This window comes from Zootoca vivipara, chromosome Z2 (genome assembly GCF_965207765.1).
Source record: "Zootoca vivipara chromosome Z2, rZooViv2.hap1.1, whole genome shotgun sequence".
NCBI lineage: Eukaryota > Metazoa > Chordata > Lepidosauria > Squamata > Lacertidae > Zootoca > Zootoca vivipara.
Window position 1 is genome coordinate 5,771,956 of NC_142585.1, and position 20,134 is coordinate 5,792,089.

General features: G+C 42.0%; 1 protein-coding gene across 8 annotated transcripts in view; it reads right to left on the minus strand.

Annotated features, from left to right (window-relative positions):
- Positions 1-343: 343 nt before the first annotated feature.
- Positions 344-20,134, minus strand: part of LOC118090248 (fibroblast growth factor 13) — a 280,078-nt gene continuing 260,287 nt past the window's right edge. For all 8 annotated transcript variants that reach the window (XM_060270453.2, XM_088664437.1, XM_035125708.3 and 5 more), the window contains 2 exons: positions 5,167-5,365; positions 344-3,964 (listed from right to left, as the gene is read on the minus strand). In XM_060270453.2, the coding sequence (XP_060126436.1) occupies positions 3,828-3,964; positions 5,167-5,365 (336 nt within the window). In that variant the 3' untranslated portion in view covers positions 344-3,827. The remainder of the gene's footprint in view (positions 3,965-5,166; positions 5,366-20,134) is intronic.

Below are 20,134 nucleotides of genomic sequence, written 5' to 3' on the forward strand. Positions count from 1 at the left end.
AAATCATTAAAAACAGGTCACAAGGCTCCCATGCAGTTTGAGCTTATAGCAGTCCAGACCTAAGCACCAAAATCAGCATCGACAATGGTCAGAGGTGATGGAAAATGAAATCCAAAATGCCTGGAGGGCACCAGGTCAGCGAAGACTGCTATGCAGTTCAAAGGGACTTCAGTCCTAGTAAGGAGTGCTGGTTACATGTGAGTGGGAATTGGGACCTGAGTTTTAACTCTCCGGGTTTTCTCGTTTCACTCATTCCCAATCTGAACAACCTCTGAGGAGGTGTCTTGCATGCCTCCCATTTCTCCAGACAAGCCAGTCGAAACGATCCAGTTTTTTGAACAAATCCACAAGCTGTTTTTTTTAGAAAGTACATCTTAATATAAATAAGTTTATTCAGTGCATGGTTGTATACAACAAATAATAAACATCTCCTTGTACAAAGCAGTCTGAAACAGCTCAAACCAATCCATGTCAGCTTTGTACAAATCTGCAACGGATGCTGACGTTGAGCAATGCACGAAATCGTAACATGTCATGCAACTCTTAAGCCAATATTCCAACTTTCTCCCATGCAACGGATATGAGGAACTAAATGAAAACCTAATGAATTTTTTAAAAACATATATAGGTTTTTGCTTTTAAAAAAAAGGAAAAGGAGGGCACAATCAAAACTCTGCTGCAGGCAGAGATCAGGAGGCAGATGGGCTCCTTGTAGGAATGCATCATATCCCTCCCTTATCCCACCAGGCCATTGTCACACCACTATGACTGCCGTTCATGCAAGGCAAAACCCCTTAAATATTACCCGGGAGCTTGCTCCTTTCCATGGCAGGACTGCAATACATCTATCTGATAGCCCCTTGCACTTTAAGCCTCCTTCAGGTGTTACAATTAGGTTAATGTGAGCACATGGTAGGAGCAGCAGGAACAGGTGTGTCAGCCCTCCCCCATGGCCCCATCTCTCTATATAAAAATGTAAAGGTCCATGTTTGGGATTTCCACTTTTCTCGGAAACTGCTTGACCGATTGCATTCAAATTTGGACACAGCGTCCAGTACCAATACACAAGTGCCAACATAACCTTAGATTCCACACGTGCCAAACATTTGGCAGGTAAAAATGGAATTTTCTCAAAAAATAGCGGCCTCCATTGGACGTCAAAGGAACATACACCTCACCTGCTGCCATTGGCTGCATACTATCAGTGACATCATAACAGAACATTCCAACCAAATGAATATGGGCCGTTAACAGAAAACAACACCAATGCGGGGGCATTGGCCAGGCCGCAGGGGTTTGCGAGGGGGACAGGGTGGGGCCAATCACAGGGATGAGCCGGGGTGGGGGGAAGGTGACAGAATAGGTCATGGGTCGGGACAGAGTGGGTGGAATCACAGGGATGACCTGGGGGTGGGGGGAGGAGGGGGCAGAATAGGTCATAGGTTGGGACAGAGTTGGAGTCACAGGGATGAGCAGGGGGGGGAAGGGAACAGAATAGGTCATGGGTCGGGACAGGGTGGGGGGGAGTCACAGGGATGAGCCGAGAGTGGGGGGAGGAGGGAGCAGAATAGGTCGTGGATCGGAACAGGGTGGGGGCAGTCACAGGGATGAGGCACAGCAACACGTGGCTGGGACAGCTAGTTATTTATATTATCACACTCCAACTCAAAGAAGGTAAACTTCTGCAACAGGGTGCCATTTGAAGACAGGGCCTGATTAAGACCTTTAGAGGCCCTAAGCACTTAAAAGATTTTGGTGCTCCCATATATTCCTAATTCAAAATATAAACAACTTTAAACCCCAAAAGAAAATTGTATGTTACGAAATGAAACCAAAACCTACATGCTTCATTTTTGTATTTTATTTATATATTTTTTGGGGGGAGGGGTTTTTACTTTTTCTAGTTGTAACGTCTTTGATCAGATCCTCAGAACTAACCTTACACAATGCATTTGCTTCTACACTTTGTAGAGATAAGGCATCCAGCCTGCCTTGTTGTATAGCTGTTTTGGGACAAGGGTGGCGCTGTGGTCTAAACCACTGAGCCTAGGGCTTGCTGATCAGAAGGTTGGCGGTTCGAATCCCCATGATGGGGTGAGCTCCCGTTGCTCGGTCCCAGCTCCTGCCCACCTAGCAGTTCGAAAGCATGCCAGTTCTGTTGGGATTTTTAAATATACTTCAGCTGAGAAAACGAACGCTTAGCTGAGTAATTTGTGGCCATGAATGTTAAAAGTCAGGCAATGGGATACTTTTGTGGTGCCCCCCTCTTCCCTTGATGCCCGAAGCACGTGCTTAATTTGCTTAATGGTTAATCCAGCCATGTTTGGAGTCATGGATGCTCCAGATGCATTTCAGAACCATGGCTTTGCAGGCTTCCAAGAATCCATGGGGAGCCTCCAAAGATACAATAGGGTCCTTGTTGCAGAAGTTTGTGTTCCATGAGTTGGGAGGAGTTAAGAATGATGGCATGGGAAAACAGTGGGGGCAGTGTGCTTGTCCCTGCCACCCCACACATGGTTATATCAGTCTAAAGGTAGCACCTGAAGCTGGCTTCATTCTTTGTGGGCAGAAGACACTGGGCAGTGTTCTCCTTCCCAACAGCATGTAGATATGCTTTAGGGTTTTTTTTGTCATGCTGCTTCTCTTCTACCCTAATTTCATGTAAGTGAAAGAAAGAATTTTTATTTTTTTACAAACAATATTGTTTTTTCTTATAAAAAATTAAGTCACCTCATTTCCACAGTTTCTGTCTTTAGAAAAAAGAAGTCACGACAACAGTTTGTTTTTTAAAATATGTTACAGAAAATGTAATTAAGAGAAAGCAGGGGGGGGGAGAAAAAGAAACTCTACATATTGGTGATATTTCCATCCTCTCTATATTATTTTTTTATTTTTTAGAAAAACAACAACCCAAAAACATTATCTTCCACTGACTGGGGGTTAACATTAACACCTTGGTTCCTACAGACTAGGGTCAGCACAAGGACTTTAAACAGAATACTACAAATCTATTAAAAAATGTATATCTCTCAGTGTTGTTTTTTTTTAATCGCAAGAACACTTCTCTGGAGACTGAGACACTGACACTCAGCTCCAAACCTGATTTTTTTTTTTAATATACTACTATTAGCATCATTTTGCTTGAAAAGACACAGCGCTGAAGAAGACCCATTGGAGTTAAGGAATCAGAAAGTTGCACTATCCCAAATTAAAAGAATACATTGGGTTTGTTATCAATATCAAGCCTTAAGAGATATAAAATGGTAAGCTGAGAAAAAAAATCATAGAGTTCACATATCCTGTTTGTTTACCCTCTAATGCTATAGATATATATATGTATAAAACATTAAGCATTAGAATTTCCCTCGAAAAGCAAAAAAAGTGGTCTTTGATTGGACTTCTCTCTTGGCTGGACAGCAAATTCAAATCAGCAGTTAAGTGCTGCAAAAAATGTTTTCTTGCTACTTAATTCTGCCCCCCCCCCAAAGCACAGGTGAGATTAAAGAGAGAGTGAGCAAGATGGACATTTCCTCTCTGTGGTTTTATGCCACAAGTTATGTTTTGTCTGGCTATCCTTGTGTGATTGCACAAGCACATTCTACGTCATTGGGCTCTCTTTTTTTTTACTATTATCATTTGTTTGTTATCATTTGTTTAAAATTATTTTTGAACAACCAGAAGGTCTAAATGGCTGATAAGACGATGTGACCTATGCCAGTTTATTGGCTTGCCTCGCTGGATGATAGGCAGCTAAAAAAGTGCTTATATCTATAATTCCAGAGGTAAGATTCCATTTACACGTCTCTCCAGTTGCTCCCTAAACCTGGCTACGTCGATTCGTTTTGGCTCATGGATTTCCCACCGTTTAGCACTCCTGAGACACTTCTGCTTTTCGTGGGGGTCCCGCTGCCAGACCGTGAAAATTCTGTAAGATCATGGAGGGAAGGTTCTTTGTACATAGCCACTGGAACAGAAGAAAAACAAGAAAAGAGTAAGAGAGTTTGTATATCTAAGAGCCAGTGTCACATTATTCCTGTCTTCTTCTTTTATTCCACTTTCCCTTCCTCTCTTTCCGTGCATTTCTATGCTCTGGGATCTGCTCCAGAGGATTGGAAAGACCCCAGAGCATATTGGGGGTGGCGGGGTGGGGTGGGGCTATGTTGTGGAAGCACATGGAGGGAAGAGAAGGAAGGGAACTTCCTATGCACAAGTAAAAGTTATTCCACTTATGCAGTGCTTCACTTAGGTCCCACCTGCACTATGCATTTAAAGCTGCATCTTAGCATTTTAAACAGTCATGGCTTCACTCAAATGATCCTGGGCACTATAGTCTTTTAAGAGTGCTGAGAGAAGACTCATACTCCACCCCACCCCCCAAGAGCTACAACTCCCAGAGTAGTTTAACAACCAGCTCCTATCCCCAGGGAACTCTACCCATGTAGGCATGGGTAATCTGTCAGTTGTGCTTTGTTTCCTTCTCTCTCTCTCTCTGCATTTTACGGATCCGGATCAGTTTCAGGTTACTATTATTTTTAAAGCCTCTATGGAAATTCACCAGCATTTCATTGCAAATTTCTCTGAACATACATATTTTAAAAATGCATTTGCGCCCCCCCCCCCAATTTAATGCATTTGCATTTATGTGCAAACTTCACCCCAGTATATGTATTATTAGTTTTTCCTGGAGAACTGTACTGTACTGCAAAATTTGGAGAACTGAACATTTTGAAGGATGGCTGAGTTTCAGCTCATGTATTGTTTTGGAAGGTGTGGATTAGGAAGATTTGCCTTTAACAGCTAACTGACTTGAATTCCTTCCCCCTTCTCTATAATTAGGATAGTTTCATCTCAGCCCTGTAGAAACTATTATCCATATGAACATAAGAAGCTGCCTTATGAGTCAGACTATTGGTTCATCAATGCTTTACACTGTCTGACAGCAGCAATCCAGGGTTTCAGACAGAGAATCTTTCCCAGCCCTACCTGGAGGAGGCAGGAATTGAACCTGTGACCTTCTAAATGCAAAGCAGGAGCTTTGCCACTGAACTACACTTCCTCCTTGCACATTTTCAACTAATATCAGAAAAACCTACACTTTGGTCAAGCATGCAGTCTGGCATTCCAATGCACCTGCAGACCTCTGAGGAAGCCGGGATATTTTTTTACCTTTTAATGGTTTCGGAAGGAAATGTGCCGCCGCTTTGTTTTTCTTGACGTGGTTTCCTTTCATGATCTCCCCTTCTTTGTTAAGACCCAAGTACCAGCCTCTCCCTGACTGCTGCTGTCTGTAGATCATAGAGGAGTATGTCACATAGTAGTTTTCAAAAACCGACTCTTTGAACTTGCATTCTGGTGTGAAATGTTCCTGCAAAGGAAGGGAAGGGAAAGGATCAATATGTGCCAAACATAACATCTGCTAATGCAAAGGGGAAGGGAGGGAGGAAACATTTGATAATTTGCAGGCTTCCACAGGCCAAAAGGGTTTCTCCTCCTCCTGCCCATTTAGAGATCAGTAGCCTTCAAAAGAATTAGCGCAAGAAATAACACAATTTGGAGCACACGGACCAATTCTAAGAGCAGCCTGAAGGTAGCGTGATAATAAAATCTCAAGTGAAGAAGTATTGATCAGAAAGAGAATCTTGTTATCAGATCACGAACGCCAGCAGGAAGACAGGGGTGAACAGACCTGCGTCAAGAAAAGCCTAGATTGAAAAAAAGCTTTAGAGGGAGAATGCAGAGAGCAAATGGTCTTTTATTAACTGAATGATGTTAAAATAACATCTACTAGCTACCCCATTACATTGCAATTATTTATTCATACCCTTTTTATCAGCATGCTGCAGGCTGGATGTCCCTGGAAGCCTACAATAGCTACTCCAAGACCCATGATGTAAAACCAAACCAAAACAAAGAGAGCGACAGACAAAATGGGGGTCTTAAATTTACAAGACTGTCTCTCAAGGATTCCTTGTGTGAGGCCTCTGTGAGCTGACAGGAGTTTTGGAGAAAAGTTGAGAGAGGAAGGGAATGAGGCTTAATGGTAACAGTATTTGGCCTTTGCAAAGCCTGATGGACAATTGTTAAAGTGATTAGCAAAGGCAAGGTACCCGCTCTTCTTTGAGAAATGGGCTTCAAGCTGTGCTTTCATTTGCAATGGAAGCATATAGGGGGCTTTGTAAGCAATCTAGTCTGATGCAGGAAATTCAGAGATCTGAAGCACCTCCAAGATGCCGAACAGGAGAATGTTAAATTTTAAAAGTTACAATTCTCAGATGTTAATATTATTTGAAACCATATGCCAACTATATAGGGTTTGACAGCGGGTCAGCATAGATGGACTCTGCACCGTAACGTCTTTCAAAAGACTAACAGTGATTCATCAGAAAGATACTGGTAATACCCCCCCCCCCTTGAGCAATGCATAAAAGACATGACAACTCCTGCTGCAATATACAAATAGATAGCTTTTAGACATAGATTGTGTATGAATAAATACAATGATATTTGGAATTCATTCAGAAATCATGTGAAACCACAGTTAGGGAAACTGATGAACTGTGGTTTGCAATCAAGACCACAGAATCAGGAAACTTTCTGAATTAACAAAATCCAATTATGTTTATTGCTCCACTGTCAGAGGCTGCTGGAGACAGTACAGTGGTGCCTCGGTTTACAAACACAATTGGTTCCGGACGTCTGTACTTAACCTGAAGTGTACTTAGCCTGAAGCAAACTTTCCCATTGAAAGTAATGGAAAGTGGATTAATCCGTTCCAGACGGTCCATGGAGTACTTAAACTGAAGCGTACTTAACCTGAATCGGAGAAAACAGCAATTGAGGTCTAAACCACTGAGGCTTGGGCTTGCTGATCGGAAGGTCGGTGGTTCGAATCCCCACGATGGGGTGAGCTCCCGTTGCTCGGTCCCAGCTCCTGCCAACCTAGCAGTTCAAAAGCACATCAAAGTGCAAGTAGATAAATAGGTACCGCTCCAGTGGGAAGGTAAACGTCATTTCCGTGCGCTGCTCTGGTTCGCCAGAAAGCGGCTTAGTCATGCCGGCCACATGACCCGGAAGCTGTACGCTGGCTCCCTCAGCCAATAAAGCGAGATGAGCACCACAACCCCAGAGTCATTCACGACTGGACCTAATGGTCAGGGGTCCCTTTACCTTTACCGATTGCTGTTTGCTCTGATTTGGTGGTAAACAGCATGTTTCCATGGGGAAAGCAGTGAGGGGAAACAAAACCACTTGGAGCTGGAATGAAAAGCCCAGATCTGTGCCTAGAAATACAGAGCAAAGATAAGTGTGGATGAGCCACTGAAATATTGTTAGTGTGGGATTGGAATGGCTAGAGAAATCCATGCTTGCTGATTTGGCCTACACATTTAAAACAACAACTGGAGAACCGTCAATGGTATTTATTTATTTATTTATTTATTTATTTAAAAAAATCCACAGCAATTAGGTCCCTATGGATCCATTACTTATGGCATCGGCGTACTATGAAGGATTCAATAACAAAATATGAGTTTGAATTGATTTTCAATTTGCTAATTGCAATGGGAATACTTGCAGCAAAAATCGGAAATGAAATGAATTACCTTCAGTCCAACATTGGAGTGACATAGCTTGGTAATCTCGAGTCTTCTAAGATTAACATATTAAATGCAAAATGGGGACATACTTACTACAATCAGTAAGCGTTTGTTTTCACATTTCCCATACAGGTATTAGCTTTCTTGAGCCTTATGATCCACACCATCAGCCTCATCTGCTGCCCCACAGGTTAGAAATAGATTTAATGGGCTTAAGTGACAGGATGGTAGATTTTGATGGAACATTAGGAGACACTTATAAACAGTAAGAGCAGTTCATCAGTGGAACCAATTTGATTAGATTTCTTTATTGTCATTGTGTGACAATGAAATTGGATGCTATCCCATAAAAACAAAAACAAGAAACAAAACAAATAACACATTTTCAGCCACATATTCACTGTAAAGGAGCATGAGGTGAGACAGGTATTGAGGATGGTAAATATGAGGAATGCTGCTGGACCTGATGATATCACAGGAAGGGTGTTGAGGGGCTGTGCAGATCAATTGGCGAAGGTCTTTACTAAGATCTTCAACATGCCACATTTAACATGCTGATAGAACATTGGGAGCACAGTCTTAAGTTTAGCATGGTTGAAATCCCCAGCAATGATGTGCACAGCTTCCGGATACTTGTCTTTTTTTCTTTCTTTTTTTAAATGAATCTTTATTGAAATTTCAAACAAAATCATACAGTTAAAATGCATACAAACAATAATTTCAAACAATAAAATATATAAGCAAAACAAACAAATCATTTGTTTGTTGTTTAGTCATTTAGTCATGTGTGACTCTTCGTGACCCCATGGACCATAGCACGCCATATCAAAACCATATATTTAAATCACATAAACTGTCTTAATGTTAATGACTTTTATTAATTTTATATAAATTCATATTCAGATCGACTTCCACTTGTCATCCTCCTGGGCTAATAAATTTACTTCTTTTTGGACTGCTTTCTTTTAATTATCATCTTGGGATCTCTACAGAATATTTGACATAAATCCAAGTCTTTTCAAACAATCTCCGAATTTTCCCAATTGTATTTAAGATTTTGAATACTACCCCCTCTGACAGAATTTATTAATTTGGCCAATTCTATATAACTAATCACCTTTTCTTGCCATTCCCTAATACTGGGAATTTCTTGTTTTTTCCAATACTTGGCAATTAATATTCTTGCCGCTGCCGTTGCATAGAAGAAAACCTTTTCATCCTGTTTGCTTATGTCTTCCTCTACCATTCCTAGTAGAAAAGACTTCGGGTTTTTTTTGATATTACATTTAAATATTTTTTTTTTCAATTCCTCTAATACTTCATTCCAAAAGGGTTTTATTTTATCACAATACCACCATATATGTGTGAAGGTCCCCACTTCCTTATGGCATCTCCAGCAGCAATTGTCTCTGGTTTTATACATTTTATGAATTTTAACTGGCGTCAGGTACCACTTATAAAACATCTTGATCAGATTTTCTCTAATTCCTTCTGACGCTGTAAACCTCCATTATGTTTTCCATAGTCTTTCCCATTTTTCCGCTTGTATAGGTTTTCCCAGATCAATTGCCCATTTTGTCATAGTCTCCTTCAGCACTTCATCTTTATCCTCCCAATTCTAACAATTTTAGAAATAATTTTCCGATTATTCTGCAATAAATTTATTTCTAATAAGGAAGGTTCATTCCTAAATCTTTTTATTATTATTATCCTCATTAAATCTGCTGTGAATATGATGAAATTGGAGCCAGCCCGTTAAATATTGTTTAATATCTTCATATTTTTTAACTTTAAATTCCCTGTTTTTCCTCTATTAAATCTTTATATTTTCCCCAATTTCCGTCCAAATTTAACTTCCTTATTGTAATTATTTCTATTGGTGATAACCATTTTGGAATTTTGGGTCCAATAAACGCCTATGTTTTCCCCACACTTTCAATAGTGATTTCTTAATAATGTGAGTGTTAAACCCTTTATGTATTTTGACCTTCTCATCTTCCAAATATGCGTGCCAACCGAACTTATTGTCGAATCCCTCTAGGTCTAGTAATTTCCGATTTTCTAAGGTGATCCATTCCTTTAACCAGAGGAAACTTGCTGCATCATGGTATAAATTTAGGTCCAGTAGCGCTAGCCCTCCCGTTTCCTTTGAATCAATTAATAGTTTATATTTTATCCTGGCTGGTTTGTGATTCCAAAGAAATTTTATGTGGTCCTTTTTCCATTGTTTGAAGATGTTATTTCCTGTTCCCAATATTGGCAGCATTTGAAACAGAAAGAGCATTCTGGGCAAGATGTTCATTTTAATAGTTGCAATTCTTCCTAATAATGTTAAATTCAATCTGGTCCAAATTTCTAAATCTCTTTTCACCTCTTTCCATATTTTAATATAATTACCTTTCACCAAATTGTTTGTATTATTGGTAATCCAGATTCCCAAATATTTAGATTTATTTACAACCTTCAATCCTGCTTTATCCTGTAATTTCCCAATCTCCTCCTTTGTTAAATTTTTGATGATCATATTCGTTTTATTCCTATTTATATCAAACCCTACCAATTCCCCAAAATCTTTAATTATATCTAGCGCCTGTGGGATGCTTTCGTTTGGGTCCTCCACTGTGATTATAACATCATCCGTGAATGCTTTTACTTTATGGACATCTCTCCCAATTGTGATTCCTTTAACTCTTTCATCTTCCCTTAATTTTTTTTAGCAGACATAAGATAAATAGGAGTGGGGATACTTGTCTTGCTGGCTGCTGATAAAGCTCTGCAGAGACCTCATAGCTAAGTTGGCATTGGCATCTGGTGGAACGTACACACCAGTTAACATAACAGTTGTGAACTCTCTAGGGAGATAGTTTAGTCTACATTTAATAGTCACATACTCCAAATCTGATGAACAGTGACTGCCTACAGTCTTAGAGTTGTTTGACCAACATTTGTTCACATATACACACAGCCTTCCTCCTTTGGTTTTTCCAGAGTCCATGTTTCAGTCATGACGATGTAATGCACAGCCTTCCAACTGAATAGCTGCATCTGGATGAATGAAGCCATGTATCAATGGCAAATAGAACACAGCAGTCCCTAATAAGCCTGTTTCTTGCCGCCTGCAGCCTCAAATCATCCATCTTGTTGGCAAGGGATCTCACATTAGCAAGAAATATGCTAGGGAGTGGTGGCTTATTTGGACTCTTCTGTGATCTTACCAGCAAGCCGGCGTGACAACCCCACCTTTGCTTCCTTTCTCTGCGTCGCCTTCGCCTCATTCCTAAGGGGATAGTAATCCATGGAGAGCCTGGTGTCCTAGCTACTCCCATCACGATATTGTCTAGGCCAAGGTAATCATCTCTTAGAACCTATTCCCACTGTAACCTGACCCTTAGGAGTTTCTGCCGGCTGTAAGTCTTGTGCACCGCCATCCAGATCTTAATAACTGCCATTCTCTTAATAACTGCCATTCTCCCTCAGGAATGAGCCATGCCCCCTTAAAGCGACGAATCTACTTATTTTCACATTTAAACAAATAAATTTAAATTAAATTTGCCTAGCCAAATGTACTTAACACAAGTAACAACAAGAAAAGCCATACTAAAAGCTAAAAGTCACAAGAAAAAGGGAGAGCACTGAGCCACTGCATCTCTGTGTGCCGCCACCTTAGAACTAATTACCATTGAGGGGGTGGGCAGGCTCTCCACTGAAAGTCATCCAGAGGCTATGACAGCTATCTGTTGGGGATGCTCCAGTTTTAGATTTTATTCATTAAGCAAGTAGTTAGACTGGATTACTTTCAGGGACCCTTTTAATCATTCTGTAATCCACAGCTTGTCACTGTCAGGTATGGGGCAGGCAGGTATGAGAGAGGTGGTCTGTAGTGGCATCTGTATTCTGTATTCTTAGAACCCAACCGCAATCAGCCTGGTTCCACCATAGCTTATATTTTGCAGAGTTGATGATTAACAGCTTGAACTAACTTTTTACTGGTGGCACCAGTGCTGTGGAATCCTCCCTCTGCTTAAATATGCAAAGTGCCATCAGTACTGACTTTCTACTGGCTTTGGCAATACAGTTGTTTAGAACAACATTCCATTGATCTTCTTTTCTAACTGTTAATGCTGAGTGAGATACCATGGACAGAAATACTAAAAGGGAAGGAAGTTCATGATGGTTGGGAGTTTGTTAAAAGGGAGATATTAAAAGCACAACTTCAGGCAATACCAATGAGATGGAAACATGCAAGGTGCCTAAAGAAGCCAGGTTGGCTATCTAAAGAACTTTTAATTGAATTAAGATTTAAAGGGATATGTACAAAAAAATGGAAAAGGGGGGAAACTACCAGAGAGGAATTCAAACAAATAGCCAGCACGTGTAGAGACAAAGTCAGAAAAGCTAAAGCACAGAATGAACTCAGAATGAACTTGCTAGAGAGGTTAAAAGCAACAAAAGGGGCTTTTATGGGCATGTCCATGACAAAAGGAAGAACAAGGAAACAGTGGGGTCACTTAGAGGAGAAGATGGTGAAATGTGAACAGGGGACAGAGAAAGGGCAGAACTCCTCAATGCCTTCTTTGCCTCAGTCTTCTCCAAAAAAGAAAACAATGCTCGACCTGAAGAATATGGAGCAGATGATTCAGCAGGGGAAACACAGCCCAGAACAAGTAAGGAGGTAGTGGAAGAATACTTGGCTAGTTTAGATGTATTCAAGTCTCCAGGGCCAGATGAACTACATCCAAGAGTATTAAAAGAACTAGCAGAGGCGATTTTCGAACCACTGGCAGTAATCTTTGAGTATTCCTGGAGAACAGGCGAAGTCCCAGCAGACTGGAGGAGGGCAAATGTTGTCCCTATTTTCAAAAAGGGGAAAAGAGAGGACCCAAACAATTACCACCCAGTCAGCCTGACATCAATACCACGAAAGATTCTAGAGCAAATCATAAAGCAAACGGTCTGTGAGCACCTAGAAAGGAATGCTGAAAGTCAGCATGGGTTTCTGAAAAATAGGTCATGTCAGACTAATCTGATCTCATTTTTTGACAGAATTACAAGCCTGGTAGATGAAGGGAAAGCCTATCTTGATTTTAGCAAGGCCTTTGACAAGGTGCCCCATGATATTCTAGTAAAGAAGCTGGTAAAATGCGGGCTAGACAATGCTACCATTCAGTGGATTTGTAACTGGCTGACTGACCGAACCCAAAGGGTGCTCATCAATGGCTCCTCCTCATCCTGGAGAGTAGTGACTAGTGGGGTGCCACAGGGTTCTGTCTTGGGCCCAGTCTTATTCAACATCTTTATCAATGACTTGGATGATGGGCTTGAGGGCATCCTGATCAATTTTGCAGATGTCACCAAATTGGGAGGGGTGGCTACTACCCCAGAGGACAGGATCACACTTCAAAATGACCTTAACAGATTAGAGAACTGGGCCAAAGCAAACAAGATGAACTTTAGCAGGGAGAAATGTAAAGTACTACATTGGGGGGGGGATAAAAGGCACAAATACAGGATGGGTGACACCTGGCTTGAGAGCAGTACTGTGAAAAGGATCTAGGAGTCTTGGTAGACCACAAACTTGACATGAGTCAACAGTGTGATGCAGCAGCTCAAAAAGCCAATGCAATTCTGGGCTGCATCAATAGGAGTATAGCGTCTAGATCAAGGGAAGTAATAGTACCACTGTATTCTGCTCTGGTCAGACCTCACCTGGAGTACTGTGTCCAGTTCTGGGCACCACAGTTCAAGAAGGATATTGACAAGCTGGAACGTGTCCAGAGGAGGGCAACCAAAATGGTCAAAGGCCTGGAAACAATGCCTTATGAGGAATGGCTTAGGGAGTTGGGTATGTTTAGCCTGGAGAAGAGAAGGTTAAGGGGTGATATGATAGCCATGGTCAAATATATAAAAGGATGTCATATAGAAGAGGGTGATAGGTTGTTTTCTGCTGCTCCAGAGAAGCGGACACGGAGCAATGGATTCAAGCTGTTGTTTGTTAGCACCGTTCCTATTTAATTTTTATATAAACGACATTGTTCAACATATGGCGAAGTACAAGTCATCAGCTCCTGCCCTGGAAGGCAAACATCTGAATATATTGCTATATGCTGATGGCATGGCTGTCATGGCACTTACTCGAAGGGGCCTACACAGCATGCTGGAGGGGCTCGCAGCTTATTGTTCCCAAAACTCTCTAAAGATAAATTATGACAAAACAAAAATTGTGGTGTTTACTAGAGCTCGCCACACATTTAGATGGTCTTTAGATGAACACATAATTGAATAGTGTCCTTTTTTAAAATATCTTGGTATTACTTTCCAAGCCACATCTAGCTGGCGTGCCCATGTCAAGGCTATAACCCTTCTAACACGTAGGACAATTGGTGCTTTGCTCAGCTTCTTTTATACGAGGGGAGGGCAACTGGTGATCCCGGCACTAAAAGCTTTTGTTGGAAAAGTGATTCCCCAGATGCTATATGGGGTAGAACTCTGGGGATGGAATCAGAAGCTGCTAGAACGGCTTGAAATCTTCCAAAATTTTTATCTCAGAAGAATTCTAGGCCTCCCTCAGAGTACTCCGGCAGCTTTCCTAAGAGTGGAAGTAGGATTACCTTCTGTGTCTGCCAGGGCCCACTTAAGATTTCTGCGTTTTTTCACCAATCTCGCAGATGCCTCAAACACCTTATTGGCTAAGCAAGCCTTTGTATCTTTACAACATAATACTACTTGGCGTCAAAACCTATTAGATATTCTATCCAGATACAATCTACCTGAGTTTAATACTCTCAAACTGTGGAGCCCTGATAAAGTTCGGGAATGGATTTTTGAAAAAGACGCCTTTTTGGACACCACAAAGATAAAAAACTCTGGGTTTTCCTACTGGTTTCCCCGAGTAAAAGCAGTCAGAATCTGTGCCAACTACTTGGTGGAGATCACTGATCCCACCCTCCGGAGAGCTTTTACTATGGCGCGGTTCCAAACATTGCCAACTGCATATCTGACCGGTAGATTCACAAAAACCCCAGTAGAACATCGTTTATGCCCTTGCCTTATGAAAATTAAAGAGGATCTTACCCATTACCTCCTCTATTGCCCCATTTACTCGGGCTTTAGAGATGCAATGCTGCAAATTATACCCAACTCTATAATCAATCCTGAAGATAGAGTAAAATTTTTGTTAGTTGATGCAAACCCACGTATTACCCATGCTGTAGCGGTTTTTGTGATGAAGGCCATGAAAGCCAGGGAAAGATTTATGGATGACAATGTAAAGACCCCTTCATCATCTGTTTAACTCGTTGCTTGTCTTCCTTCTCTTCCTGTTTTGTGGGATGAAGGTTTTGTTGGGATAGCATGCAATGAATTTTAATATTTTTAATTATTTTTCTTAATCATTTAATATTTTTAATTATTGTTGTGTTGTTATTTGTGTACAGGCATGGTCCTCACAATAAACGGATTTGTTGTTGATATTGACAAGCTGGAATGTGTCCAGAGGACGGCAACCAAAATGGTCAAAGGCCTGGAAACAATGCCTTATGAGGAACGGCTTAGGGAGCTGGGTATGTTTAGCCTGGAGAAGAGAAGGTTAAGGGGTGATATGATAGCCGTGTTCAAATATATAAAAGGATATCATATAGAGGAGGGCGAAAGGTTGTTTTCTGCTGCTGCAGAGAAGTGGACATGGAGCAATGGATTCAAGCTACAAGAAAGAAGATTCCACCTAAACATTAGGAAGAACTTCCTGACAGTAAGAGCTGTTCAGCAGTGGAATTTGCTGCCAAGGAGTGTGGTGGAGTCTCCTTCTTTGGAGGTCTTTAAGCGGAGGCTTGACAGCCATCTGTCAGGAATGCTTTGATGGTGTTTCCTGCTTGGCAGGGGGTTGGACTGGATGGTCCTTGTGGTCTCTTCCAACTCTATGATTCTATGATTATTTATAAACCACTCCGAGTATTTTGCTTAGAAATGTATGCTAACTATTAATGGAATTAAATAAATGCATACATTGGAGGCACGGACTACGGCAAAACAAAAGAAATAACATGACATTTTGTCAAATTTGATAAATACCGTAGATCTTTATGTTTGAGGGATATATTGCAAGTGAATATTTCTGTGAGACTTATATGGATAGACCCATAAAATTGTAGAGTTGGAAGGGACCCCAAGGATCACCCAGTCCAACCCCCTGCAATGCAGGAATCCTGCCTAACCAGGAAGTTTCTGGTTAACAGCCAGACCCACTGACCCATTGCGCCACAGGATGTTTGAGTGTGTCACACAAACACATATATATGCAATAAAACATACAAGTACTGTATACTTGTTCCTCTCCTCAGACACATGTATTTGTCGTGTACATTCAGTTCATTAAAAAGGCTAAAGTGCTCACAGCATTCCAGACGGTTCAGAGTAAAGCACTTCTTTTGCTTGATGCTTGCTGAAGCAATCTGGCGGGAACGAAGTGTGGAGTACGTCATCCAATTAAGAGCAGTAGAAGCGGAGCCAAGAGCGTGCTGCGGGTGATTATAGCTTGTGTACAGTAATTTGCTGCTGTGCAGAGAGTGCAACACTTGCTCCATTCAGAGATGAATGATCAAATTAGGAGCCAAGCCACACCATCTTCATCTTGCAATTTCTTCTTATGGCCCCCTTGCTCAGTCGTGCTGGAAATGCAGCTGCAACTTGCACCCGATAGGATGTTTTCGTGGGCTTGCATAAGTTTAGGAGACATGGGTAGCCAGTGACTGATCGGGGCATTTGAACACTAGTCTCCCAGCTTCTAGCCCAATGCTCTCTAACCACCTTGGCTTACATAAGCTGATAGCTATGTGTTTTGGTGCACACTGATAGCTACATGCTTTATCCTTGGCTACTGGTCATCAGGGCTGCACAAAACTCAAGCGACATTCAGATGTTTGTGGTGCACGAAACCTCTAGGAACCTCAGCTGATGACCCCGTCGACTCATTCAATCAAGGTATTTCTAGGAACACCTATCTACTCTTTGCATCCAGGAGTCTGCCTCATATTGGGTCAGGCAATGTGCCCTTCTAGCCCAGTATTGTCTACTCTGACTGGCAGAGCTCCCCAAGATCTTAAGCGGAGAAGTGCCATTCCTGATCATTCTATGAAGTAGTGCCAGGGATTCAACTGGGGGCCTTCGGTGAGCAAAGTATTCTTCCCTGCCCTGCAAGTTTATTTTTGGAAATGCCCATATAGTGCATACTGTGCAGAATCTGAAGGCAGCCAAATGTCCTGTTGAACCCTCAGGCGTTTTCTTCGTGAAAATTATCTCCACCGAGTAACTACTCTCAGTCACTCAGCAACCCACTCCTTTGCTACTTGCACATTATCAAGAAGCAGGATCATATTACCACAGCATGACCACTGAGCTAGAAGTGTCTTTATAAAAAGAACAATATGAAGTTGGTATTTCCATCCAGCTCTTGATACTTCAGGATCAAATTATAAGATACAGCCAGCTGCCTCCGTGGCAGAAATGCAATTTGCAGGGTTTTTGTTTTTGCTTTAAAAGGTAACCTCGACAGCCTCCACCATCAGTCAGTTAATGATCAGTCAACAACAATGGGATAAGGGTGGTGGTTAAGTGGTAGAGCACCTGCTTTGCATGCAGAAGATCCCTGGTCCAACCACCAGCATTTCAAGGTAGGGCTAGGAAGAAACCCTGTCTGGAGGAGCTGCTGAATGTCATTTCAGACAATCCTGAGCAAGATGGACCAAAGTTCTGATCCCTTGTAAGGCCACATTCACACCATACATTTAAAGCACCATAACAAATTACCCACAAGTCATTCAAAGATCTAAGATAGGGAAGACACCAGGCCCGGATGGCCTCCCGGATATCTATTACAAAAAATTAGAAGAATAATTATTTCTACCCATGAAAGAGATAATGATAATGTTAAAAATAACAAAATTCATGGAAGGAAAGTTACATTACTCTTATTCATAAACAAGGAACTGACCCTCAAATATGGCCAATTATAGACCCATTGCTCTGCTGAACAATGATTATAAGATCTTTGCTGATATCTTTGTGAATAGATTGAAAATAGTACTGAAAGAGACAATTCACAAAGACCAAGCTGGGTTCCTCCCTGAACGCTATATGCAATCTAATATGAGATGTGTGATTAATGCATTGGAATACCTGGATTATAAAATCAACAAACCAGCAGCTATTATGTTGGCAGCAGCGTCACTAGCCTTCTGGCTACCCGGGGCTGCAAACCAGAAGGCACCCCGCCAGGGGGCGGGGCGTCCATTGTGCGCATGCGTTGCGCTACGGAGCGGGTTGCCGGGGGGGGGGGCGGTGCTCCAGTGCCCGGATCCTCGGAGCGGGTTGCCAGCAACGGGTCGCGCTATGGATCGGCTACTCCGCCTGAAGCACATGTCGCACTACGGAGCGGGTATGCTCTGCTTCCACAGTCAGAGGCAGCAATGCTTCTGCATACCAGAAGCTGTAGAAGGGGAGACTGCCCTTCTGCTGGGGTCCTGCTTGAGAGTTTCCCACGGGCATCTGCTTGGTCACTTTGAGAACAGAATGCTGGACTCCATGGGCCATTGGCCTGATGCTGCAGGCTCTTCTTAAGTTTTTGTACATATGCATCAGTCTTATATTGGAACAGATCTCATTCACCCAGTACATTTAAAGCACTCTTATAGCACTTTAGAAGTTGTGGCTTCCTCTCAAGAATCCTGGGAACTGTGGTTTGTGGTTTGTTAGGGGTACTGAGAGTTGTAAAGGATGGTGTTGGTACGACCTCAGATCATCCACCCAACCAGCTGAATATTAGGAGCAGCAGCAGCAGTAGTAGCAACAACAGCAGCAGTAGTAAAATGAAGAAGTAATAATTCACAACCCCTACAGCAGAAACCAAACTTCTGTTCTAAAGAGAAAAGGCCCAGCAAGTTCCATTTGCCACCCATAATTCTTTGCCCTGCCTGGTGCACCAAACTGGCAATTAGCCAGATCCTTTGTTCAAACAAAGCAAGTATCTTATTATTTTAAGCTTCTTCACCATGCTGCTCTGCATAATAACTCCTCAGGTGGATCTGGAATCTGTTCTATGTGAAAGAACTCTTTCCAGCATTTTTGACTCCAGAAAGAGGAGAGAGGAGAGGAGAGGAGAGGAGAGGAGAGGAGAGGAGAGGAGAGGAGAGGAGAGAAGAGAAGAGAGACCTAACTGGCTCTTTTGCAATGGTTGAAACCACCAACTCCTCTGAAAGCTCAAAGATGTTCAGTAAATGGAAGGGCTTTCCCCAAAGATCTAACAGCCTTGGTCGATGATGAAAGAACTCCAGCACTGTTCAAACTCAGGGGCTGCCTTTTCATATCAGGCAGACAGGCTGATCGCTAAAACACATATTACTGCACGCATATAGCACCTGGGCTTAAAAAAGAAAAAAAGAAAATATTATTAAATTTTAAGGCCTGATTAGCTTGGGGCCATGCAGTGTTGGGGATATCCCCCCCCCCCAAAAAAAAACCACCCAGAAAGTTTTCAAAAGCTTTGTTTTTCCATGGCCATTTTCCCATTTCATAATGGAACTTTTCAGAATGCATTTGCCTTCCCCCATTTCAAAATGCTTGACAAAACGCTGATGGCCACCAACCTGGATGGCTTAAAAAGAGGGTTAGACCAATTCAGGGAGGATGAATGCTATCAATGGTTACTAGCCGCAATGGGCTATGTTCTGCTATCAGATCCATTGTGTCTCTGAATACCAATGGCTGGGTATCACAAGTGAGGGGAGAGCTGTTGTGCTCAGGTCCTGCTTTTGGGTTTTCCACTGGCATCTGATTACATTTACACACACACACACACACACACACACAGAGAGAGAGAGAGAGAGAGAGAGAGAGAGAGAGAGAGAGAGAGAGAGAATTTCAGCACCACCCGTTTCCACCCATGTAACATGTAAACATGTAAAGGGGATGATTATCAAACCTGTCTTGGTTTGTGATATCTCACCAAAATGCATAACTTTTGAATGTGCAACACCAGTGAAAACCTGTCTGGGCATTTACAGGATGATCCTAGTTTGTTGCTGAAATTAGTTGTGTGTTGTTGTTGTTTTTTTAAAAAAAATATGATTATATTTATTTTGCTTGCTCTTGTTTTTTCCAGCTTATTGCTATCATTTCAAATATCACCCAGCCCCAGGATCATCTGATGAAGAGCTGGTGAAAAACTGACAATAACTAAATAAATGTAAGCAAATAAATGAAGCAACGACAATGGTTTTGTTCTGCCTCCAGTGACAGAGGATGTTGCTGCCTCCTTGCATATCTGAAGCGTAGAGAGTGATGATGCACTCAGGTCCTGCTTGCGAGCTTATGATGAGCTTCTAGCTTGTCACTGTGAGTACAGGATACTGGACAAAGATGGGCCTTTGGCCTGATCCAGTGGGCCTTGCCTTATATTTTTGTTTCATTGGGCATCACAGTTGTGGAGAGTGACGTTGCACTTGGATCCTGTTTGTGGGCTTCACCGAGGAATGCTGTTGGGCTGCCAT